This window comes from Nematolebias whitei, chromosome 1, assembly GCF_014905685.2.
Source record: "Nematolebias whitei isolate Nwh7 chromosome 1, NemWhi1, whole genome shotgun sequence".
NCBI classification, from domain to species: domain Eukaryota; kingdom Metazoa; phylum Chordata; class Actinopteri; order Cyprinodontiformes; family Rivulidae; genus Nematolebias; species Nematolebias whitei.
This window is the reverse complement of record NC_056498.1, coordinates 32,793,066-32,818,930: the sequence shown is the minus strand read 5'-3', so window position 1 is coordinate 32,818,930 and position 25,865 is coordinate 32,793,066. Positions and strand designations below refer to the sequence as shown.

Below are 25,865 nucleotides of genomic sequence, written 5' to 3'. Positions count from 1 at the left end.
AGCAAAATTATCGTGACAGGCCTAGTTCTGACAAAGTTGGGACATCGTGTTTCTCTCATCGGCGCTCCCTATAATCAGACCACCTCTATGTTAGAATGAAACAGACGTTTTCATAAGAGGGGGAAATAACTTTACTCTGTGTGACAAGTTCATGCTTCATCAACGCATTATTGGCTCTTTACGAAAATCAACATAATGTGCAAAAAGCTGCAATCGTTTTTAAAGTGGCAGTGGGTTAAATCTTTCAGAGCAATCGTGACTGATCAGAAAACAGCAGCGATCTTCACAGAAGTCGAGACACGATCCAGCTTAAAGGTTCCTGGAGCTGAAGTGGACGAAGAAGGTTCTGATCTCCTTGGGTGAGATGGTTATGGTGAAATCTTTATTGCGGTTGCTCCGATATGGTTCACTCTCTAAAATAAATAAACAACAATTTAAAATTGTTTTACTTAACATCGTTGTAAGTGGGCATTAGAAGACTTCTGTCCTGTCGTGTTCATAGAAAAGCTTACTTTGTTCCAAGGTATCTGCAGTTTTCCACGTCCACCTCTGCAAACTGGTGATATCCCAGGTTCCTGTGAGCGATCGCTCCTCCAGCACCTTCACCTCGCCTACGCCTCGCAAAACATCCTGCTCGCACGAGAAACGACAGGTAAAAAGCCACAAAGGAAAGCTCCTTTAAATCACAACCTAAAATAATAATAAAAATAAATAAACGTCTTCTTCTTATAAAACTATAACATCGTGGGACTAAGACTACGTTCACACTGCAGGTTTTAATGCTCAATCCCAATTTTTTTTGATTAGATCAGATTTTTTTTTGCATTTTTTCTCACTATACAATTTAGATGTGATAGTCATCAGTCTCCAGTGTGAACCGTCTACAGCGATGGTTCTCAAACTGGGGTCCTCGGACCCCCAGGGTGTCCGTGAGCTGGAGCTTGGGGGTCCGCACCCCCAAAAAATGATTATAATTTTTTTTTTACAAACGCGTAGATGTTTAACAACCCGTTAAAATACACCATGATTCAGGAAATCACATCTATGTTATTGAAAATTTTCTGGGGGAGGACCGTTCAATTCTCGTTCAGTTTTTACATTTGATCCAGCTGCGTCGTACTCAGGTGCAGAATTACATTTCTGGAATGGAAGCAACATCTGAAAGTAGAAACAAACTCAAGTATCGATCCCGTCACGCCAGTATACGATCAAGTACACGATCCAGTACACGATCCAACACATTAGTATAATTTGTTGGTGTAGATCCGTGGTCCTCAATCGTAGTCCTCGAGAGCCACTATCCTGCATGCTTTCAATGTTTCTGATTTAAATCGATGGGTGATTGAAAGGCTTCGGCAGAACAACGGGTGATTCAGTCATTAAATTGAGTGTGTTGGAGCAGGGAAACGAGTAAAACATGCTCGACAGTGACCCTCTGTGACCATGATTGGACACCCCTGGTGTAAACTCTCAGTCATCCAGGAAAAATTGTAAACATTTAAAATAAAAGATGGAGAAACTAGCAGAGTATGTGCTGAGTTTTAAGCTTTAAACTGCATTAATTGGTGTCAGTATTACTAAAGTTTGGATTGATTGACAGACTCTTCATTGACATAAAAGTTGTACAGAAGGTGACATGACCGTTCAGACTGAGGTCACTTGGAAAAACATGAGATACGCATTTGATTTACTAATGCATATCCCGTTCGTACCCAAGTGACAGGAGTTTCTGTGTTAAGGTTGGTAATAGTGTATTCTGCGTCAGTGCCTCTTTCCTGTGGGGTCCCACAGGGCTCAATTCTTGGACCACTTTAATTTTCACTACTGCCTTTGGGATCTATCCTGAGGAAATGTGTCCTTTCATTTCATTGTTATGCTGACGATTGTCAGATTTATCTGCCCTTGAAACCCAACAGTTCCTGCTCCATTTACCCTCTGTTAAAGTGTCTTGATGACATCAAGGCATGGATGGCTTCAAATATTTTAAGTTTTAATTATCAGAAAACTGAAGACGTTGTGTTTAGCCCTAGCTCTACCACTGTCACTGATCCTGTAAATCTTGATTCTCTTGCCTTATCTTGAGCAGTCTGTTACGAATCTCGGAATGGTTTTAGACGCTGACTTTAAGTTTAATAAACAGATTAACTCTGTTCTACAAAAAAGCTTCTTCAAGTTAAAGCAGATAGCTAAGCTTAAGTCTGTGTTGACCAGATCTGACCTTGAAAAATTAGCCCACACGTTCATTACAACCTGGCTGGACTACTATAACTCGCTTTATGTTGGGGTCAGTCAGGTCTCCCTTTCATGTCTCCAGCTCATCCAAAATGCTGCAGCTTGGCTATTAACATGAACTTGTAGGTTTGAGCACATTTCATCAGTTTTGTCCTCCCTTCACTGGCTCCCTGTGTGTCAGAAATGAATTAAAAAAAATTATCCTGTTGACATTTAAGTGCATAAATGACTTTGCACACTCTTACCTCTTTGAGATACTTCAACCTTATGTTCCCTCTCGGCACGGAAGTCATCTGATCAGCTGCTTTTGGTGGTACCAAAAACCAGACTGAAGCTCAGAGGAGAGCCGGCTTTTTCAGTCGTAGCCCCTAAACTTTGGCACTTCGGTAATAGCTGCTGTTTTAAATGTGCTTTATAAATAAATTTGACTTGACTTGATATGAAAAAGACCTGGGTCTGATAAAAAAATAAAAAAAAAAATAAAAAGATTTTTCACATTCAGACTATCAAACTATTCAATATGGGTCACATGTGAACAAAAAAAGAAAAAAAGTCTAATGTGGGCCAACTTTGCCTGCAGTGTGAACACAGCCTAAGATTTTCTGCCTCGGTACCTTCAGGTTTATCGTGACGGGCTTGGAAAACTCAGGGTGCTCCCCCTCTTCAAACAGATGCATGATTCTTAACAGAACCCGGTCAAAATCGGGCTCAGAATGCAGGTTTTCACCTAAACAAGAAGCAGATACAAATAAAAACTGACCCAAAATAGTTACTGTTGTACAGGCTTTAGCTCTCTGGGTTTACCGGAGTGGAAGTGGCTGAGGTGACTGTCGTGATCAGAGTTGTAGTTCCACCCGGGGATGCTGAGGCTGAGCAGGTGGAGGTTGGGAGGGAGAACTACCGGAGACACCGGTGAATTACGTCTGGCCTCCTTCTCCAGGCAGGGCTTCCCTACAACAGAATGAGAAGGTTTGCAAACTTACATAAACTATAACTAATTTATACACACATGCGTAAAGTGTTTTTTTTTTCTTTTCTCAATAAATGTTAAATTTCAGGTGATTTTTTTGTAAGCGCAGTTAAAAAAAAATGCAAAAGAACAAGTGAAAAAAAAAACATGTCAAACAGAGAACACAGATCAATAATAAAAAAAAAACATTATTTTACTTTTTTCTGTTAAAAAAAATATTTCAAATGAGCAACAAAAAAGCTGGATTAGTGATAATCTCAACATTACTGAGATATCAACAATACAAAGAAAGAGTATTAAAAAAACTAAATCAGTTACTACTTATTTTATCTTTGAAATCATTTATTAGTTCCCTTCATCATATTTAGTGGAATTCAACTAACAACATTTTAGTAGTCAGGAAAAATGTTTAACGGAAAAAAGCATAATCAAAAATTACTCCCAGATTTATTTATAAAGAGTCAAGATTCTTACGGTAAAATCAGTGAAGGTCAGAGGTTTCCAATAAGTAGAATTTTTAGATTTTTTTTTTTTTGTTCATTTAGGTGAAAAACTTTACCTGCAATGTTTGATAATTATTGATGGAGTAAATCTTTTATTTAGACTTTAACCAAAGAAGAGCATTAAAAAGGAAAATTTCAACAAGTCATATATTAACAAGCAGTACATCAAGCTCTCCCATCGCAGAGGGATTTGAAAAGTGAATGTTTTTAGTTTTCGAGATGAGTGTTTTTCTGGACTGGAATTGAACAGGGAATGCAGGTAAACCTGGATGTTTTTGGTAAGGGTGCACCGATTGCAGTTTTCTGGCCGATCACCGATTTCTAAAAAGTCTGACCTGCCAATTCCGATTTTGTCCGATACCGATTTTGTTTTATAAGCAACAAGGTCACAATGCACCTTAAATTTTCCAATATTTATTGAAAAACATACCCTTGAACTATATCCTAGAAACAATACAAACTTGTTTTAACTGGTCATGAGGTAGTGCTTTGAAATATAAATGAAGTTCAGACGATTGTTAAAACTAAAAAATCAGTAAAATCCGTTTCTCATGCAAGTTCGAGTTCCGATTTCCCAAAATTAAAGAAATCGGGGCAGATAGTGCACCCCTAGTTTTTGGTGCTAGATATTCAAGTGGGTAGGAGTAAAACTGTGTTTAAGAAAAGTAGTATTTTTTTTTTGTCTGAGGTGAAACAGAGTGACAGATTCTGGTGAGTGGAACAAGCAATTTTATCCACCACCAGGAACAACGGGCGGATCCTGTGGGTGGCTAATGGTGGCCTTGGCCACCATAGATTAATCTTCAGCCACCCCAATCATTTGACAAAACTATACTTTTAAGTAATATAAAAACTAGAAAGCATAGTTTCCTCAAATGATAGGGATGGCCGGTTTACACACGTACGCACTTATATATGGTGTTGGCCATCTTGGATTTTAAAGTGGCAAACCCCATTTTCTAAAGGAACCTTTCTTACAACTAGATGCAACGACACACTGAAAAGTACATTGTCTCTTTGCTTATTTTTCATGTTATCTGGCTCAAAAGGTTTACATATATATGATGGCAGCCATCTTGGATTTTGACATGGCAGCCCAGTTTTAGAAAGGAACCATTCTTACTCCTAGATGCACCCACACACCAAAATGGAAGTCTGTACCTCACTGATTTTTCAAATTATCATGCTTACAACATGCACGGGCGGACAAACAAACAAATGGACGGTATTTCAAATTCCCCCTTTTGGTCCGCAACGAGGGGACAAAAATAAACCTTTGAGGGATCTCACATGTGCAGGAAATTTTTTGATGCTAATAAACCACCCAGTTTGACAGAAAAGCTTCTGGTAAGTAGGACTGAAACCAGTTAAAAGCAGCTCTTTTAAAACCAACACAAATGTAAACTTCAGTGGTACTGGGTACTGACGTATCAGGTCCAAGAACTGGATGTACTTACGAGGCTGGTCTATGGGTACAACAACAGGTCTGTGTTGCAGCTCTATAGCCCCCCTCTGGTGCAGCGAGGTCTCACTTGCAGAGCCCAGCACCATCCAAAGGGTGGGTCTAACAACAGAGCTGTCGTTTAGCGTCAAGTTGTAGCCGAGGTTCCATGCCAAGTTGTTCCAAAGCCGTCGATGGAGCATAACCTTAGGGAAGAAAAATAAGCACAGGTTGAAATGCTAGAAATTTCCAATCAAGTGTGTTTTGGTGATTTTTTATGTACCTCTAGCTGTCCGTTGGCTTGACTGGACACACCATGAGCTCTGTCGCTGAGGAGCACTAGCCGGCTGAGGTCATCCTCGATGTAGGCTGCCCGAACCATCGGGAAGTAATTCTGCAAACCATCGTATTATAAAAATACTTACAAATTTCTACTACTGCCAAGTATAAAAACCCAACTTATCAAATAGCCCACCCTTGCTAAAGTGTTTTTAGAGAATTTCCTGTATGTCCTCTTCATCATTTGGTAGCCATTGTCATCAGAGTACAGAGTCTTGTTGTTCTTGAGGGAGGAGCTGGTCCTGAGGATGACCTCGGTGTTGAGAAGAAGAGGACCCAACGAGTAGGTCTGCTCCAGTCTGTGGCACTGCGGTCCCGTCCCAAAGTATTCAGGGACACGGGTGGTGATTGAGTAAGCATAGTCTTTATCACTGTCTTCTCTAGAACACAATCAGTTCAAGAGTACGATTCGTTATTCACAACAAAGAGATCAGAGACATCTAAACAAAACTGGATATACGGTATGTATGTATAGTATGCAGTACTACTCACCTGTAGAAGTACTGTCGGACCTCGGTAACGATCTTCCCTGGAATAATCTCCATTTCGACAGCCTTATAGGCCCTAACAGCTGAGCCATTGGTGCTGAAGATGTAGTTGTCAGAGATGGGACCTGCTTTTACGTCTCCGTTTGCATCGTATTCCCAGAAGTCCTGTGTCATCCTTACTCGCCTTTTCTCCTGACTACCACAAGAAAGGCCAAATTCCAGAAATATCAAATCTAAAAGAATGAGAAATCGCTTGTGTGTAATCTGACGGAGGCTTCAAAACGTACAGGTAAGTGATGCTGTGCAGGAGGTTGGTGTCCTGGTCAAACATCAGTTTGTAGCATTCGCTCAGAACAGGCAGAAGTTTCCTTTCTGTTTTCACCCCGTTCCTTACACTGCGTCTCTCAAACGCAACTCCTGCAGCTTCGTAAGTCTGTGCACACTCGGACTCCTTGGAACACGGTGCCTCCGAGAGCTTAATCAAGTACTTTCTGTGCTGAAGGCCGCCCAGTTTCACGACGACAAAAAGATCGAAGGTTGCGTTGGACTGTGCGGACCTCTGGATCTGCAGCAGAGACGGGTTTTATTCCAGTTCACGAGACAAACTAAATCACGCCAAGCAGGATGAGTCGCTTACCTGTGCAGGTACAGGCTGTCCGTCGTCATCGAAGACAGCTGCGCTCGGGAACGTTACGGTCACATTAACGATGGTGGTGATGTTCCAGGCTAAAGGGTTGAAAATTATGACATGTTGCTCCAGACCCTGATCGACACCTGGATTAGAAAAATAAACGATCTTTGAGAAAAGTTGATAAAAACACCTATGAACTAATCTTATTGAAATTTATTCCCTTGTTGCCATAGTTCTACCTCAAATTACTCATCCATGTAATTTTAGTGTAGGTCATGGTATCTCAATATGTTTTAGCATGTTTATCAAGCTGTTTTAAACTCTTACAACAAAATCTTGATACTGTTTGCGAAATGTTTTAACTTATAAATGGACCGGATTTGGTCCAACCCCTAAAGAAGGTATTGTTTGTTCACATAAGGATCCAGGAATAAATAGCTTTGGAAGAAAAAGCGAGCCATCCTCCTCTACCTCACTCTGTCCTCTGCATCCTCTGTCCTCACGCCAACTACCTTCATGTCCTCTCTAACTGCATCCATACATCTCCTCTTTGGCCTTCCTCTTTGTCTTTTTCCTGGCAGCTGCATTTCTAACATCCTTCTACCAATATACCCACTGTCCCTCCTCTTGACATGTCCAAACCATCTCAGTCTGGCCTCCCTAACTTTATCTCCCAGTTGTTCAACCAGTGCTGTACCTCTGATTATCTCATTCCTAATCTTATCCAGCCTTGTCACTCCTAAGGAGAACCTTAGCATCTTCATTTCTGCCACTCCCAGTTCTTTCTCCTGTCTTTTTGTCAATGCCACTGTCTCCAGACCATACAATATAGCTGGTCTCACCACTGTCTTGTAAATGTTTCCTTTGACCTTTGCCAACACCCTTTTGTCACAAATCACTCCTGAAACTTTTCTCCATCCACTCCATCCTGCCTGGACTCTCTTTTTCACTTCTTTACCAGATTCCCCATTTTCCTAGACAGTGGACCCCAAGTACTTGACTGGTGCAGATGTTAAATAAGAAAATACATTTAAAACAAACAGTTTTGAGCCAATCTGTTTTTTGGTTTACAGTAGTCCCTCGTTTATCACGGGGGGATCCGTACCCTGAAGCCCTGCAATAAGTGAAAAACCGTAAAGTAGGGATAGTAGTACAAATAGTAAGTAGTAGTTTATTTTAGTATATATATATATATATATATATATAGGTGTTTTAAACCCTTCCCACACTCTTTCAATATTCTAAACAATGATTCTAAACTCTAAACGCTCTAAAAGAGCACAGCATGTCATGATTTCAGCTCTCTGCCTCCTGCTGCACTCTGGGCCACGCCCACTTCTCCACAGAAAGACGAAGATCAGAGAGGAGGGAGGAGGAGCTAAAATAATTAATTTAAAATAAAAAATTCCATGATGCTCACGAGGCTCATCCATCAATCAGTCAATTGTGTGTCGTGTCCAATCTTATTTTGAAAAACCGCGAGAGAGCGAGTCTGCGAAAAATTAACCGCGAAGTAGCGAGGGACTACTGTATTTAATGTGGACATTATTGCCATCTACTGGCCCGACACAATTATTTTACGGTTGCTGTTTTTTTTTTAACTGGTGCATTTTTTATCAGGATGATTTTTTTAACTGTTTTTTTTAATGAAGAAAAAAAGGAGTTTAAACAATAATTTGGAAATCTGGAGCGATTTTAAAATGGGGCTTAACACAAAGTAATCAGTCAACTGTCATAAAACTAAACTAGGCTCTGTTTAGCACCAACATAACTGGTTTGTTCCACTTTGGAGTAAGCTGTTGGGAGAAGAATCAGTTTTGTGTTGTGTGTTTCCTTGACTGATGAAGCCTTCCGGATGGAAGGTGAAACTTTTCAGCACAAAAAAAACCAAAAAACTGTCCAGATGACCTGACTGAAAAATGTTGGATTGTATACCTGGATTATTGAGCATGGACTTTGTTACTTCACACATAGTATCCCTTTGTGCCCCACAAAAACAATAAATAAATTCTACTACATTTGTGTTTTTATACTAAACCTGTCACAATTACACTTTGATTGTCTTGACTTTTAATTTTGTTCTTTTCGTTAATGTGGCCGTTATCGCCACCTAGTGGTGTGGCATGGGTATGTCAGCATTTCTGTTCGAATCGTCTGGACAAAGATTGTTTTATAAACAATCAAAAAACATATTAATTTAAAATTATATCTCGAGTAGTGTAGATGGGACTTTGAGTAACAATAAGCAAAAAATGTTAGCTTACCTCTAACACATTCAAAAATATTTTTGGAGGTTTCGAAGTCTAACAACAAAAATCTTAACACGACTGCATTGTTTCTTTTTAGTTCACAACAAAACAGTTGCTTTCAAAGGTATGGGGAATATTTGAAGAGGTAAAGAAAAGTTAACTTTATCTTGCTTTTGCTCTGATTCCTGGTTAGACGTCTGAAACTCGGAGTTCCTGATTGTATTCGAACATAAGGCAACTCAAAATGCTCCAGTAAAATTTTAACATACTGGATCAGAAAAACACGAGAAAACACTAATTGGTAATTAGACAGTCAGTGACATTAGCACACCTTTTTTATGAACGCTGCTGTCGTGGACGTTTGAGGAGGCGAGGTTATGCGGCAACAGAAAGAGCGCAGCGAGGAGCTCATCCACTCCCATCATGGCCTCCATGAGATGCTGCATGTACATTTCTGCCACTTTGGGAGACTCAGTACCCGTGATGCCATCGTGGTGCTGAACCTTAAAAAAAATACAAAAAAATCTTGTTTCAAAGTCAACAAAGTCTTTGTTTAAAATATTTCTTGCTATGTCATCTATTGTTTCATATTATTTGTCTATAAAGTACACTGCCTGGCCAAAAACATGTCACCACCTGGATTTAACTAAGCAAACAATTAAGAATCTCTCATTGGATAATTACTGCATGGGTGATTGTGTTTCAGCTGACAACACGTTATTTACTGTATTTACCGGATTATAAGGCGCATTAAGCGAAACAAGTTCATTTTGACAGATTTTTGAGCGCCGTGTACCACAGAACATCGGTTCAAAGTCTGTAAGCACAACCAGAATTAATACATAAGGCGCACCGGATTATAAGGCTCACTGACAATTTTTGAGAAAATTAAAGGATTTCAAGTGCGACTTGTAGTCTGAGAAATACGGTAACCTTAAATGAAGCACTGATTCTAACATACAAAGCTCTCAATAACTTAGCTCCATCTTATATTGTTCCATACTTTCCTAACAGAGCACTTTGCTCACAGACTGCAGGTTTACTTGTAGTTCCTAGAGTTTCCAAAAGTAGAATGGGAGGCAGAGCTATCAGTTATCAGGCTCCTCTTCTCTTATAGAACCAACATCTAGTTTCTGTCTGTGAGGCTGACACATTGTCCAGTTTTAAGATTAGGCTTAAGTCTTTCCTTTTTGATAAATCCTATAGTTAGGGTTGGCTTGGGTTTCCTGAACTATCCCTTAGTTCTGCTGCTATAGGCTTAGACTGCTTGAGGACAAATTGACCACATTTCCTCACTCTGCTGCTGTCTTTACTAGCTCTAGTCCACCTGTTTGTATTTGTAATTATTTATATCTTTAACATGCGTTTTGTTTTTCCTCCAATAGAAAGTACGCCCGGACCGGTCTGTTTCTACTTCCTGTCCTCATAAACCCCAGCAAGCCAAAGCAGATGGCCGCTCGTCCTGAGCTTGGTTCTGCTGGAGGTTTCTTCCTGTTAAAAGGGAGTTTTTCCTTTCCACTGTTGCCAACGTGCTTGCACAGGATGGAAAACTATGACGAAGTGAAGGTTCAACACAATCTGCTGGCTTCCTTAGGTAGATAACTTTTACTGATTGGCTTTTATGATGCATAAGAATGTTTCTGTCCAGTGCCCTGAGACAATATCTGTTGTGACTTGGCACTATATACTGTAAATGAACTGAAGTGAACTGACATAAAGGACCTTCTTGTCTGTTAAAGAAAGAAACACATCCAGTGGCCATGGAAAAAATCTGTTTCAGAAGGGTCTAACTTTTGGCACACATCAATCACAGAAAACATCCAAGGAGATTATTGAAACTACTAAAATCAGGTTGAGAACTGTTTAATGCATTATTAAAAACTATAAGGACCGTGGGGAGAGCACAACCGGGTAATGAGAGATGGCTGAAGTGATGCACCTTCCATGCCATGTCTAATGTGCAAACCTATGGGGGGCGGTCTACGATATGGGGTTACTGCACTTGTTCTGGTCTAGGTTCAGAAATGCTATGTGTCCAAAGAACGAGTTCAGCTGACTACCTGAATACACTGGGTGACCAGGTTATTCCGTTAATGGATTTGTTCTTCCCTGATGGCATGTTCCAAGATGACGTCAAGATTCACCGGCCTCATATTGTGAAAGAGTGGTTCAGGGAGCACGAGACGTCGTTTCCACACATGGACTGGCTACCACAGAGTCCAGACCTGAACCCCATTGAGAATCTTTGGGATGTGCTGGAAAAGGCTTTGCAAGTGGTTCAAATCTCCCATTGTCAATACAAGATCTTGGTAAAAAAAAACAAATGCAACTCTGGGCAGAAATGAACGTGATAATGCAGAAGCTTGTGGAAAAGATGCCACGGTAAATTTGTGCCGTAATCAAAGCTAAGCTAAACTGTGACCTTTTTTCTTTGGCGAGGCAGTGGAGTTTTATTTCATTGCACGTTAGAGGCACAATTTGATCGTGAAGATGGATCACCTCAGAGACGGCCCAGCGTAGAGCTCGAAGTTTGTCCAGGGCCCAGTCTTTAGCCACAGGTCCATCTGGGAAACTGATTCGGTATCGAGTGAAAAGAGCCTCTGCTGCGTGCAGCAGGGAACTGGCTCGCCTCGCCACTCCTTTCAGAACATTTCTGGAGGCGTAAAACCCAGTCCAGGCTTGGTATGGTTCTAGGAAACATAGCAATCTTGGAATTATTCACTAAAAAAAGAAACGCATGTATGTGTGACCGTTGGTCCCTTCTTAGTTTTTGTGTCGTCTCACCCGTGGAATACGGTAGAAAGTCTTCACTCCCACGGACGTCCCAGGTAAGATTGGTTTGGTGAACAGATTTGAAGTATTCACTCAGAGTGGCGTACTGGATGGTAACTCCAAACTCTTTGCTGTTCTGGTTGATGTACTTCATCAGAGGATCCATGTTGCCGAATTGCACCGATGAGTTGTAGAACTGTTTGTCACAACCCTGAAACACAAGGAACCAACAAGCGCGCCGAGTAAGAAAGCTTCCTGGTAAAAATCTAAAATTACCCAGCCGAGAAGGCCCAAGCGTGCTGTGTTTACGGACCCAAGGCCAGAGAACGTGGCTCGTCCTGAACCATGCAGCCCTCTGCTTGATGTTCTCCACCATGGTCTTGGCGTAGGGCTGTATGGTCTCCTTGGTGACGGGGAGGCTCATGTTAGGGTAGACCCCATCTTTAGGAGGATCGGGGAACAAAGCAATTCCGTTCCAATAGAAACCAGAACTACAGTGGAAGAAACATTTGTTCTTAATGTCTAAACAGAAAAGCTTTGGTTATTTTTAAACACATAACCAGGATTAAGTGAAATAAAGTACAATTTAACGACTAGAGATTTCTGACACTGATATTTTTTGGCACATTTGAACGAGTTAATGTTTCTAAAGCATTTTGCTTCTGTACGTTTTTGGCACACAACTCGCAATTATTGTTTTGTTTCGATAATTCACGTACCAAAGCGTTCAGCTCATTCAGAACATTCCTGCTGCGACTTTTGACATTTGTGAAATTTTGACTTTTTGCGATATTTAGCTTTTCTCTGCCATCCATGCATCCATTCATTATCTTGACCCACTTCTTCCTTTTCAGGTCGTGTGGGTCACTGGTGCCCATGTCCAACAGTCACAGTGCGAGAGGCGGGGGACACCTTGGACAGGTCTCCAGTCCATCACAGGGCCACATAGAGACAAACGAGACAAACAACCATTCACTCTCTCACTCACACCTGGGGACAATTTTAGAGTTACCAATCAGCCTAATATGCATGTTTTTGGTCTGTGGGAGGAAACTGGAATGCCCGGAGAAAAACCCACGCATGCACGGAGAGAACATACAAACTCCACCCAGAAAGGTCCTCGACCGGGATTTAATCTGGCGACCCACTCGCTGAGAGGCAGCAGCTCTACCAACTGCGCCACCGTGCCGCCCCTTTCCTCAGCCATGTTTTTCGTATTAAAAATGGAGGTCTCTTCACGTTCTTTAAACTCTTTGTGCTGTTTGGAACCTTTTTTCAGCTTCTTTGTTCTCATTTTAGCTTGCTTCAGCTCCTTTCAGCTAAATTCATCCTTTTTTCTGCTTTTTCAGAAACTTTTCAAGTATTTTTCTGTAATATTAGACCTATTTTTGATAGTTTTTTCCGTGGCCTTTTGTGCTTCTAATAATTTCAACTTTTGATGCACCTTTCGCCTCTCTCTTCAAATTTCAGCCTTTTTTTAAGCATTTTCAGATACTCTTTTTTTGCTCATTTCAGCTTCCTTTTTCGTTTATTTTTGTTCCTAATTTAAGACTTTTTTGATCCACCTCTCGGACTATTTGTTCTAGAATTGCGCCGCACGGTGTGGCTGCATGTTGCAGTAGCTCTGTTACATTAATTCTGAGTTATTGCTTTTAAAAACTTTAACTACTCTTTTTTCAAGATGTAAATTTATTGTTTCAGATGATTATTTACTCTGGTATCGGATGCTGTGCAGCTGGAAGGATTTCTACTGAAAACTTTTAACTTTGGGGCATTTGTTATGATGTGTAACCATGGTAACAAGGTGTTTTTTAACAACCAGGAGCAGAAGATTAACATCTCAAAAGCTCAAATACCTCAGCTACAGCCCCAAATGAGTTGAAAAGGAGGTGCCGTGGATGAATTCCCGTCAACCTGGTGACGGTGCATGAGTACCTGACTGCCAAGATCCTGGAGCTGGTGGGAAACTCGGCTCGTGACAACGGGAGGACTGGGATCATTCCCCAACACCTTCAGCTGTCTGTCCGTGGCAACGAGGAGCTTTCAAGCAGTTCTGCTGCCCAGGAGGACCGAGAGACCCACTGGATCTGACAGCAAGCTGGATCCGGGTGGGCGGATCAGTATCTGTGGCTAGATTCTTCGGATTTACTGCAGGAGATCCTTCCTGCCCACAGCTATCAGCATCTATAACTCTTGAATGAAACCAGGATGATGAGGTACAACAACACTTAATTTTCCTTTGGAATTAATAACGCATTTTTGAATTGAATTGAATTTCAGCTCATTCTACTGATATTCTGCTATATTTCTGCTCTATTTGGCTTTTTCTACAAATTTCAGCTGTTCAAATTCAACTCACATTAACAGAGATGAAGCCTTTTCTGCTGGTTTCAGCTTCTTCAGCAGCTTTCAGCAAAAATCCTTCAGCAATAAGCATTTGCGCTGCATTTTCACAGGAAATGCAATTTCTCTAGTTAAATTTACATTTTGCATGAGTGGTTCCCAACCCTGGTCCTTGAGGAACGCCATCCTGCATGTTTTAGCTGTTACTCCGCTCCAACACCTAATTCAGCGATTTACAGTAATTACTTCCTCAAGTTCTGCAGAAGCCTGTTAATCACCAATTTATTCAAATCAGGTGAATTGGAGCAGGGAAACAACTAAAGCATGCAGGATGGTGTTCCTCAAGTATCAGTGTTGGGAACCACTGGTTTAGACAAAATAAAAGTGGCTCGACTTTCTCCAGTTGATTATAAATAGAAACCCACACCATTAAGGGAGGCTGTGGCTGAGTGGTTTGAGCAGTCGTCCTCCCATGCCAGAGTTGGGGGTTAGATTCCACCAGCAGTCACATGCCGAAGTGTCCCTGGGCAAGACACTGAACCCCTCATTGCCTCCGATGTGTGTCCCATTGGTGTATGAATGTGATAAAGCACTGATTAATCTCTACAGATTCAGATTAGCTTTGAAGAGATCTAGTAGAGTGCTGTATGAATGGGTAAATGAGGCACAGATTGTAGTGTAAAGCACTTTGAGTATCTTGAAAAGATAGAAAGGCGCTGTATAAGTACAGTCCATTTACCATTTAAATGTCCAATTAATGGACAAACATGGGCGCGACAAATGTAAAGGTAAACTACCTGTTGGAGAACGGCAAGTGTGACGGAGCACAGTAGCTGAACTGGTCCATGGTGTGAGTGAAGATCTCTTGCTGGGCCCTCAAAGAGGGAGAGCCTCGCCACACAAACTGCAGTTTCTATATAAAACAATGACAGAAAACAGTAAAGTACCCCACGAGACAAGGATCAATACGAGTCCATAAATGATTTGATTTGCAAAAAGTTGACACGTCTAGAACAGACTACCAGAGAAGACAAGTGGTGACATGAGGCGTGGAGTGATGGTGTTATCAGGCAGTTGCTTGGACATCTAATAGTGTAATCTAATCTAATAGAGCAGATGGCCGCTCGTCCTGAGCCTGGTTCTGCTGGAGGTTTCTTCCTGTTAAAAGGGAGTTTTTCCTTTCCACTGTCTCCTTTGTGCTTGCTCGGGATGGGAGACTGTGACGAAGTGAAGATTCAACACAATCTGTTGCTTCCTTAGATACAGTAGATAACTTTACAAATTGGCTTTTATAACGTGTGTGAACGTTATATAAAAAGGGGTATCACTGCGAAAAAAGTCAATGTAATGCCACTTGATTGTTGATGTGTGTTGCTGACTATCCATGCTGCTGATCTCATGCTGCTGATTTATTTTATGCTGCTGTGTTCATTTGTAATCATTTTTACAATTTATATTTTTATTGGATGTAACTGGGACCCTGTATACAGAATTTTGTTCCACCACATGTAGTGTGAGTGACAACAAAGAACCTTGATCCTTGATGTTTCACACAGTTTCATTTATTTTCCACCACTCCATCTGGGCGCTTTACCGTTTTTTTGTCAGACTGTGTATTAAGCTTAATTTCTTACACACATATTTAAAGGGATCTGTAACTACTTGCACATACAGGCCTTGATATGTTGTTATTTCTCTATTCTACTAAAAGTTGTTGTTCGTGACACGTAAAAACTCCTAATTACTTAAAAATCAATATATGTTTGTTCCGTTTTTCACCTAAGGACGTCACCATTTTTCTATGGCGATGGCGTAAATCAGTTGTAGTGGAGACGAAATCACAAGAAGCTGAGGCTAAAATGTTATAACGTGACAATAAAGCTATATTTTTAGTCCTTATGCACAATACACGGGTCGAAACGATCAAACGTGATCAACTTGCGATGTTTAATTTATTAGCTCTAACATTCAAGCTGAACGTAAATAAAATTATGATGTCCGTGTAGGCCTGTCGCGATAAACAATACATCAATTAATCGCATGATGAATGAAAATTATCGACCTCATTTTCATTTATCGGCTTCATCGTTTCTTCGTGTCTCTCTCTTTCTACTGAAGACACTGGACGACAAAAGATTCAACTCCGGTGCTCTTCACTGACCCCTCCCTTTCTCTTTAAAATCCAATTTAACCGTCCAAAATCACGTTTTTGGATTGTTCAAAGCAGCTAAGCTGAGAAGCTAAGCTACGAGCTAAGCTAACAGGCCGACCTCGGGGAAAAACCTCTGTCTTGTCGAAGCTCCAAAATTCACGGTTGAAACCCGTGCCTTCGTGTAAAAAGTTGTTTTTCTCTGCAAAAAGAAGCTGAGAACTTGTTGACTGACTTTTTTATTAAATGCTTTGTGCGAAAAATGCTATGTTAAAGAGCTCAAACCACACAGAGCGTCCGCCATGTCACCATGTCAGCCCATGTCACGTCAAGGGCCCTCCCTCTCATTTTTCTTAAAGAAACGCGCTGCTCAACTATCCATCCTTTGGTTCTAACAGTTTTATACTGCCATCAAGTGGTCAAAAAACGTACTACACTCCAAACAAATCAACATTTCTTCTAAAATTTGACGATTAATTATTATTAAATTTCAAACAATATTATCGTTTATCGCAATAATTTCTGAGACAATTAATCGCCCAGCAAAATTTGTTATCGTGACAGGCTTATGTCCATGTTAATAATTTTTAAAACTTATAAGAACTAAACAGTCTACAGGTCTTGTTTTCATAGCTGAAGTAATTGTTGATCAAATAATCTCTACTGTTCTAACCAACCGTTAAGGTGAACAGCCTTGACCTTGTTTTTCTGCATGCTGTCTTTGAGGTCGTAGTCGATGCGCGAGATGAGGTGTGCGTTGAACCCCGCCATGGCGAACAGGACTGGTGTGGTGGAAGACGCTCCAAACGGATCCACGTGCCAGGAGAACTGAGGGCGCGCCCCGAACGTCTCGTACAGAAACCCGTGGCCCTCTGAAACAGCAGAACCGCTACGTTTTGTACCTTGCACCTGTACTAGGAGTACTGGAGGAGATTCTAAAAAGAAGCGTTGGATTACCCGTCAACTGCAAGATCTGATCGTCCAGGTCCGTTACGGCCTCGTCATGCATCACCTGGCCCCCGATGATAAACTCGACACGACCTTCTTGCACAAGCTGTCGCACCTATAATTCACACACGCAGAGATCAAAATTAAAGGAGGAAGTCCGGCTGAAAGTTGTTAAAGTGAAGAGAGTTTCAGCAGGGGAGGAGCAGCTAAGAGCTTTAAGGTCCAGCAAAGGCAACGTGACTCATATTTTAATTAAATTCAGTAAAATCAAGGGCCCTACAGGTTTTTATGCCTTTAAAACATGCTTCTAGTTTAGGTAGATGACTGGATTCATTGGATTTCATGGACAAATATAACTGTGTATCATCAGCATAACAATGACAAGTTTTCAACCAACAGCTTTTTGTAAATCACCTTGTTGTGTGATTGTTCATGAAGCTTTCACTCTACTGTGATCCATTTTTTCTTCTGTACGTTTTTCGGCGCGATTCTCGTCCCGCAGTTTTCAAACTATTTCAACAAATAAAAAGTTCAGCTCGTCCAGGACGCTCCTGATACGACTTTTGGTATTGGTGCAGCTTTAGCTTTTTGAAATATTTAGCCTGTTCTGCCATTTTTTTTTCTCATAGAAAATGAATTGAGCTCATTTTACACCCGTTAAATATTTAGATGTGTTTACAACCTTTTATTGTTCCTTTCACATTTTGTTCTGGTTCAGCTTCTTTCAGCTTCCTTGTGCAAATTTAAACTTTTTCGGCTACGTTCAACTAATTTAAGCTGTTTTTTCACATGTTTTGTGCTTCTTTCAGTTTCGTTTTGCTATCTACAACATTTTTGGGCTTCTTCTAACTTATTTCTGCTAGGTTCAGCTTTTTCTGCTATTTCAGCTACTATTTAGCTGTTTTTATGCTAATTTAAGCATTTTAAGCCAATACCACATTTTTCCACTCATTTAAACTTTTCCAGCTTAATTCAGCAAAAATGTGCTCTCTCCACTTCCTTCTGGTAATTTAAGCTTCGTTCTGCTTTTTTTTTATAGCTACTTTTCAACTGTTTTTTTTTTGCTCATTTCTGCTTTTCTCAAATAATTTGCACATTGTTGTTCTCATTTCAGCTTCTTTCAGCCTTTTGGGCACAACTGTGCTCTCTTCACTTCCTTCTAGCAATTTAAGCATATTTCTGCTTTTTAAGCTACTATTCAGCTGGAGGGGGGTTGTTGCAATTTTCAGCTTTTTCAGATAATTTCCACTGTTTTGTTCTCATTTCTGCTTCTTTCAGCCTTTTGGGCACAACTGTGCTCTCTTCACTTCCTTCTAGCAATTTAAGCATATTTCTGCTTTTTAAACTGTTTTTTTTCAACTATTTTCTGATAATTTCCACTTTTTTGTGCTCATTTCAGCCTTTTGGGCACAATAGTGCTCTCTTCACTTCCTTCTGGTAATTTAAGATTCTTTCTGCCGTTTCAGCTATTTCTAGCTAATTTCAGCCTTTTTTAAGCTAATTTACTGATTTTTGTGCTCATTTCTGCTTATTTAAACCAAATTAATTAAAGTGTTCTTTCTGCTTTCTTCTGCTAACTTAGGCTTGTTCTTTCATTTCAGCTACATTTCAGCATGTTTAGCTAATTTCAGCTGTTTATCAGCAATAAGCATTCACACTGCATTTTCGTAGGCAATGCAGTTTCTCTAGTTTGTGTTCAGATGCAGATCTGTGTAAATTTTAATATGCTTCATATATTAAACTAAATTAAACGGGAGCATATTGAGTCTTTTTGAAAGGCAGCCGTAACAAAGGGCCTTAAGATCCAAATTTAAATTATTTTAATTGCTAAGTTGTCTGTTATATGAGTGTTTCATCATCACGCAAAAGATAAACTAAAGCTCACCTTAATAAAATGAGCTACAAAAGCCGGTCTTAAAAAAATGCTAAAAAGCAGCTAAAGTAAAGAAAGAATAAAAACTTTGAAAGACGTGTTTTAAAAGAAAGTTTGTCTCTTTGAGATCTCTGTAAACGTTTCAAATCAGTACAGGGTCTTGATTACGTTGCTGTGACAACGAGCTCATACTTGTTTCTTTTGGGACTCTGAAGCTACGGTGTCCCACCACAGTCGAAAGAACTCCTGCTCCACAGCGATGAACCGGCGCTCTTTGACCTTTGACAACTCCTCGGTCACGCTGCTGTACACGTTGGCTGCGTAGGCGTGCATGCTCTCCTGCAGGAAAAACAGATTATTCAGCATTCCTACACGTTAGGGACGACTCTCAGCTACTTTCTTCTTCTTTCGGCTGCTCATTTCAGGGGTCGCCACAGAGCTACCACAGCGCTCTGTGTGGTTCACAGAGCTGCCATGTAGGGTGCCCAGGAAAGCAGGTGGTGGGGGTTAAGTGCCTTGATCAAGGGCCCAGAGTGGGGCAAATGAGGGTGGAGATAGGTGTGGGTGTTTCACCTTTCTCCCCCACATTTTGATGTTGTCGGTCTGGGGAGTCGAACCAGTGACCTTACGATCACAGACCCACCTTCTCTAACCTCTGCGCCACTCCCTCACGAGGACTCTCAGCTACTACCACACCAAAATGGAGCTCAGTATCTGTAAAACTGACTGAGTTGCAGCCATTTCTGTGTTGGCTGTGACAGCCATCTTGAATTGGGTTGACTCCTTAATGCAACCAGTTATAGATGCACATGTCAAAAATGTAATCTTGAAATTGTATTAAAAACTGTCCAGTGGCTCGTGACATATTTTGCTAACAGACAAACAAGCGTTGACTCTAACGGCACAGTTTAAAAAACAGATATGTTAGTGCTCAGAATGAGTTGGGAAGGACTCTCAGCTACTACCACACCAAATATTAGCTCATTATCTGTCAAGTTGGCTCATTTATAGTCACTTCTTGTTTTCACTCAGGTCGGTTAGTTGTAGCGGCGATGATAAGAAACCATCGCAGAACACAACTTGATTAAATCTTAACGAGTAACAAACCTGTATAGTATAGACCCAGCCCACATCCATATGACTGTGGGGAATTACGAAAGTTTGAATGGGCTGATCCTCCGCTTTTGCTTCATACGAACAAACACCCAAAATAAACACAAAAACTGCTAAAAATCTCATTTTGGTATCCCACAAACAGAAAAACGTCTTCGTTAACTTCCCCTTCCTCCACTTCCGGAACATGTTGTTGTTTTGCTTCGTCATGTGACTTGCTCCACAACCTTTCCTGCTCGGCTGACAAACCGGGAAGCCGGGTGGGCGTGGCTTGATACTTATCCAGCGGCGAATCAGCCGCGTCATTCCCCGGCTGACTGAAAAGGAACGCACCCAATCGTCTGACAGTTCATCCACTACGGAAGCCCGGACAACCAGCGCAGCTCCACTTCGCCTGTTTTCGACTGTGAACTTTAACACCGGAAGCAGTCGCTGTAAACACAGCGTTTATCCGAAGGTTAAAGTGTCTTCAGATGCTACAGAGAAAATGTCTAAAAACACTAAAACAGTGCTGATTTTCGGAGGCTTCATTACGGCGGTGGCTGCTGCATTTTATCCCATCTTCGTCTATCCTCTGATGCACAAAGAAGAGTACAGTAAGTGCATTTAACACAACATAAATATATAACTTACACAATGTGCTACAACCTCTAATTTATGTAGCTGGAAGGTTTATAACGTCGTTTGTTATTAATTTCAAGGCTAAAAATGTTTAACACGACGAAGAAAACTAGCTAACTTTGGCTGATTTTAGAATGAAGCTGAGCATTTTGTTTAGCTATCTGAAATAAATACTTTTTAATGCAATAATTTAACTTAACGCGGAACATTTTAAAATCAAATCTATATTGAAAGTGTAAAATAATCAAATATTCTGCGGTAGTTCAAGCCAAAATAAACAGTTAATGGAGGACATTTGATTTCTGTTTGTTTGAGTGTAGTCAGAATCAGTTTAAGACATTAAGATTCAGTACAAACAATAATTTGGTTTATTTTAATTTACTTTCAGAGCCAACAATCATAACCACAGGCTTATTTAAGATCATTTTCACACGTTTAACTTATAATCCGTGCTCTTCTTGCTTCTAGGACAAATCCAAAAGGTGAACCGGGCAGGAATCAACCAGGCAGACGTGCAGCCCGTGGGTAAGGATCAGGTTTATTAGAAAATATGATCGACTTAATGTGACGAGCTGAAGGTGAATGAAACAGCTGGAGTTTAATTGAGACCGACCTGACGAGGACGGGTACGTTTGAAACATTTTACATGTGCAGACGTTACAAACGGGCCGCGTCACATGGATGGAAAAGACGAAGTCAGATGGCTCTGAAGTTCCTCCGCTCACATAAACGTGTCCAAAACTGGACAAACATTGACGCATATTTATTGTGTGAATATTTCATGAACACTGTTGTGATCCGTTTTTCTCCTGTACGTTTTTCAGTGCCATTCTCGTTCCGCAGTTTTTGTGCTGTTTCAACAAATCATGAATCAAAACGTTCAGGACAATCCTGCTGTGACGTTTTGCACTGATGCAATTTTAGCTTTTTGAAATATTTAGCCTTTTCTGCCATTTTTTTTTTTTCTTATAGAAAATGAATTGAGCTCATTTTACAACCTTTTACTGCTCCTTTCACATTTTGTTCTGCTTCAGCTTCTTTGTTCAAACTTAAACTTTTTTTTCGGCTAATTTCAGCTGGTTTGTGCTCCTTTCAGCTTATTTCTGAAAGTTTCAGCTTTTTCTACTATTCCATTCTATTTTGCACATTTTTCAGCGTAATTCAGCAAAATTGCGCTCTTTCCACTTCCTTCTGCTAATTTAAGCTTCTTTCTGCTTTTTAGCTACTTTTCAGCAGTTTTTTTTTTGTTTTTTTTTTTTTTTGCTAATTTCAGCTTTTTTCAGGTAGTTTCCAAAATTTTCTGCTTCTTTCAGCCTTATTAACTTAGTTCTACTAATTGCATCTTGTTATGCTCTTTTCATCTTATTTCTGCTAGTTTCAGCTACTAGTTAGCTGTTTTATGCTAATTTTAGTCTTTTCAACTAATTCCACATATTTTGCACTCATTTAAACTTTTTTCAGCCTAATTCAGCAAAAATGTGTTCTCCACTTCCTACTGGTAATTTAAGTTTCTTTCTGCCTTTCGTCTACAAATTTAAGCTTGTTCTAACTTTTTCAGGAAGATTTTTAGCATTTTTTCAGAAAATTTTAGCTTTTTTTTTTAAGCTAATTTCCTAATTTTTTAGTCGTTTCTGCTTTTTTAACATTCAGCAAATCTGTTTTTGCTTTCTCCTGCTAACTTAAGGTTGTTCTTCCATTTCGGCTACATTTCAGCATGTTTTTTAGCTAATTTCAGCTGTTTTTCAGCAAGTTCTTAAGCAGTAAGCATTCACACTGCATTTTCGCAGGAAATGCAGTTTCTCTAGTTATGATTGTTTTCAACTTTGTCCTCTATCTCGCACAGCTTTGAACCAAAACGCGTCAAATATACGCACAAAATAAATCGCACAAAAATAAATATTTAGGATTAATTCAGGAAAAGCTCTACGTACGTCACCGTAAAAAACATACGACTTTTTTAATAAATCACAGAAAGCTGGATTTTATGTGACTGAACTGATGCTTTTTATAGATTTGACACCATCACAGTTAAAGTTTTCAGGTCTCTCTTGTAAATGAGTCCCCGAGGCTCAATGGGATTAACCTGTATAAATAAAGATTGAATGAAAAAAAACTTTTATGATTTTTATTATTTATTTCCACATAATATTCAGCTGCTATATTCATACCCATCTGCTCGCAACAGACTCATGTTCAGGCTGCTGTTTAATGCACCGTATTACATTATTATTGTTTAGCTTATATCTTAGATCCATACTGTTTTCTTTTTTTAAAACTTTACATTATTGCTATTTTGGGGTGTAACTGGGACCTTGAGTACACAATTTTGTTCCACCTCATGTACCACATGCGATACAAATGACAATAAAGAACCTTGATGTCGCACTCGAAATTTTGTAATTAAAAAAAATCTAAACTTTCATAAACAAGCGTATCTTACTCCCACAAATCTTTTTGCTACACACAGAATGAAGGCACGTCTTCTTTCACTCAGTGTCTCTCACTTTTATAAAACTTGTGTTCGTCTCTGAAACCCCTCGAGAACACAGAGTGCACAGGTTACCGTGGACTTATTCTTTTCAGATCGGACTCGAGTTTTCACACAGCGACTGTTTTGAGGCTTACTTTTCAGTCTGTCTTTTATTAACTTGGCAGTCAGGGAGTGACAGACACAGGTGTGTTGTTACCGCGGTGACCACAATGAGCCCCAATGATGCTTTGCAAGTACAGTAGTCCCTCGATTATCGCGGGGGTTACGTTCCAGACAACACCGCAACCTGGAAGTAGGAACGCCATATTTATTTTAGTATTTATAAATATTTTAAGGCTTTATAATCCCTTCCCACACTCTTGCAATGTTCTAAACTCTTAAACCTACATAATTTTAACAACATACGTACAATGGTGTAGTCTACGTGATAATCGGGTACATGGAGTTTACCCACTAGAAAAGCTTGAGAATTTCATTGTACCCATTTAAAAGTACCCAATGATGCATGATATATCATTAGATACGCATCATTGATATGTTAAACGCTTCCGTAACAATCTATCCGTATGCAGCGCTTTGCTTTGGTACTGTTTTATAAATTCTATAGTATGTTTTAATACAAAGCTAAGTGTTGAACAAAGTTTGTTCATTTATTCAAATATACGCATCAGAGAAATTTGGAAATGTTTACTATGCTTAAAAATCTAAATAAATTGACAATGAACTAACCAGTTTGGTTTCTAAGCGCAGTATGTACAAAAATGTAGACTACACCACTGCATACGTATATTTACTGTACAGTACTGCAAAATTTTACTCACCAGCTCCGCAGACCAGCAGCTCGGTTCAGGTTCTGTCAGCTTCATAAATGGCGTAGATTTGCGTTGCAAAACTTTCCCCTCATTTCAGCAGAAAGTAACGGCCGGAAGCACTGTTGGCTTCTGGGTAGTGTAGTTCTTTTGACTTGCGTTACAGTATAGGCTTATTGAAAGAAAATACAAAATGACAGCCTGTCCAAAGTTTTTTTTTTCCCCGTTAACTTTTTATCCTGTTCCGTCCCAATCATGTGAGTTGACAATCGTCTACGCTGAAAAACCGCAAAAGTCATAACCGCAAAGTAGCGAGGGACTACTGTTTACACTAAGCTGTGCAGCAGTGGAGGTCACAGACTGTTTAAAGTTTTATTAACCTATAGATGCTGTTTGTTGTTTGCTCCAAAGGTCTGAAGATCTGGTCTGACCCGTTTAAGCCCGTGGACAAGTGATGACCGTTGTGAGCCGGGCTTTACTCCAGAAGTCCTGGATGCAGATGAATGATGGATGTCTTTGTGACGAGTGTTTGGTGTGTGCTTGAGTGAATTGTGTCAATAAAGTGTTTTTATTTGTTCTATTTTTCATCCTAAATAAAATCTAAAGAGCTAAGAATGTCACCTTGGCTTCCTCGTTGTGGATACTTGGAGTTGGACGGAAAAGTCTCGTGTCTTCACCAGTTTGGAGTGGCGGGAAATCTTTCTCGTCCACCAGGGGGCGCACTGTTTCTGTTTATTGTTTCTGACAGCACTGAACTTTAAGGTTTCGGGGTTAAAAAGAAAAGAACTCTGTATTTCCAAACATTTATTTCTGGTATGCAGCCTGTAGGAAATTACAGTGAAATGCAGAAGATACTTTACTGCAATCCTTTTAGATTTCTTCTAGCATCTTATTTTTGTTTAGTTGCTGCAAGAGTATATATATATATAAACATTTTCAGCAGACAACGACAATGTTCAGTAAAGTGCCGAACCCGTTAACTAAAATGGAAGCCAAAATAAAAAGTGTCCTTCCGAGACCCATCAGTTCGAACGCTCAGACATAGGATTTAATTGGCGCTCGGCTGGTGAACCGACCGGGGGCAGATCCACGGTCAACTTGTTTGAAAAAAAAAACAAAAAACACTCGATTCGATCCAGACTCCCTTTACGAGACCACTGGAGCTGTAAAAGCAGAGAATTCCAAAACTTGCTGTTTTTTTCTCCCCTGTACTTTTGTGGTTTCCTGACATTGACCAGCTTCCCCTTTAGGAGATTTGTCCATCAAAGTCCCTTTTTTTGGCGGGACGGTGGATTAAGAAAGAACCAAAGCGTGTGTTTACAGTTCTTCAGACACGCTGGGTTTTTACAGTAACCCTTAAGTCTCTCACGATCCTCCGTGTAGCCTGTACTTTTGAGGATTTGAGGACGGTCTGGAAGGCCCAACGCCAGCCGAACTGATAGGACATACCAGTGATGGCCACCGGCCCTCCCCCAATCAACAAACTCCTTTTGTTTATGAAAGGTTGTTATCGTTGGACGGCGTTCAGAAACGGGGAAACTCAAGAGCCTAGAGAAGCGTCCAAAATAAAGAGAGCGAGGGGAGGTGGTTTAAGGGGAAACGAGAAGCAGAAAATTCCTCTCATTCCCCACTGGTGTTTTCCAGATTCCTCCAGCGACAGCTCCGCGGCTGTGAGTGAAGTCAGCAAGCAGAGGAGGTGGGGGGGAGATGGAAGCAAACGACCAGAGGAAGGGATTCGCATTCTTGAGGGGACGCGTCACACAAGTACAGAAAGACACTTGATCCGTGTGTTTCTCAGCCGGGGAGGACACCGGGGTCCTTTTAGTCCTCCACGGATGAGTGGAAGGAGGGGTCACCCTCAAGTTGATGGGCTTTTATCGTCCGGTCTTTCTT

At 40.4% G+C, this 25,865-nt stretch overlaps 2 protein-coding genes across 2 annotated transcripts; one reads left to right on the top strand and one right to left on the bottom strand.

Moving 5' to 3' along the window:
- Positions 1-122: 122 nt before the first annotated feature.
- On the bottom strand, positions 123-20,229 carry man2b2 (mannosidase, alpha, class 2B, member 2). The gene is made up of 19 exons (XM_037683670.1): positions 20,046-20,229; positions 19,131-19,277; positions 17,075-17,180; positions 16,817-16,989; positions 14,766-14,881; positions 11,939-12,116; positions 11,638-11,836; positions 11,353-11,543; positions 9,185-9,356; positions 6,611-6,747; positions 6,261-6,538; positions 5,978-6,169; positions 5,622-5,865; positions 5,430-5,540; positions 5,163-5,352; positions 3,037-3,183; positions 2,847-2,959; positions 513-630; positions 123-413 (listed from the first exon to the last, which is right to left on the bottom strand). The coding sequence occupies exons 1-19, from the start codon at positions 20,175-20,177 to the stop codon at positions 310-312; spliced, it is 3,048 nt and encodes a 1,015-aa protein (XP_037539598.1). The 5' UTR covers positions 20,178-20,229; the 3' UTR covers positions 123-309.
- A 246-nt stretch (positions 20,230-20,475) lies between these two features.
- smim20 (small integral membrane protein 20) lies at positions 20,476-24,584 on the top strand. The gene is made up of 3 exons (XM_037683660.1): positions 20,476-20,647; positions 21,141-21,197; positions 24,384-24,584. Exons 1-3 carry the CDS (start codon positions 20,539-20,541, stop codon positions 24,425-24,427), a joined length of 210 nt encoding a protein of 69 aa, XP_037539588.1. The 5' UTR covers positions 20,476-20,538; the 3' UTR covers positions 24,428-24,584.
- Positions 24,585-25,865: the final 1,281 nt, after the last annotated feature.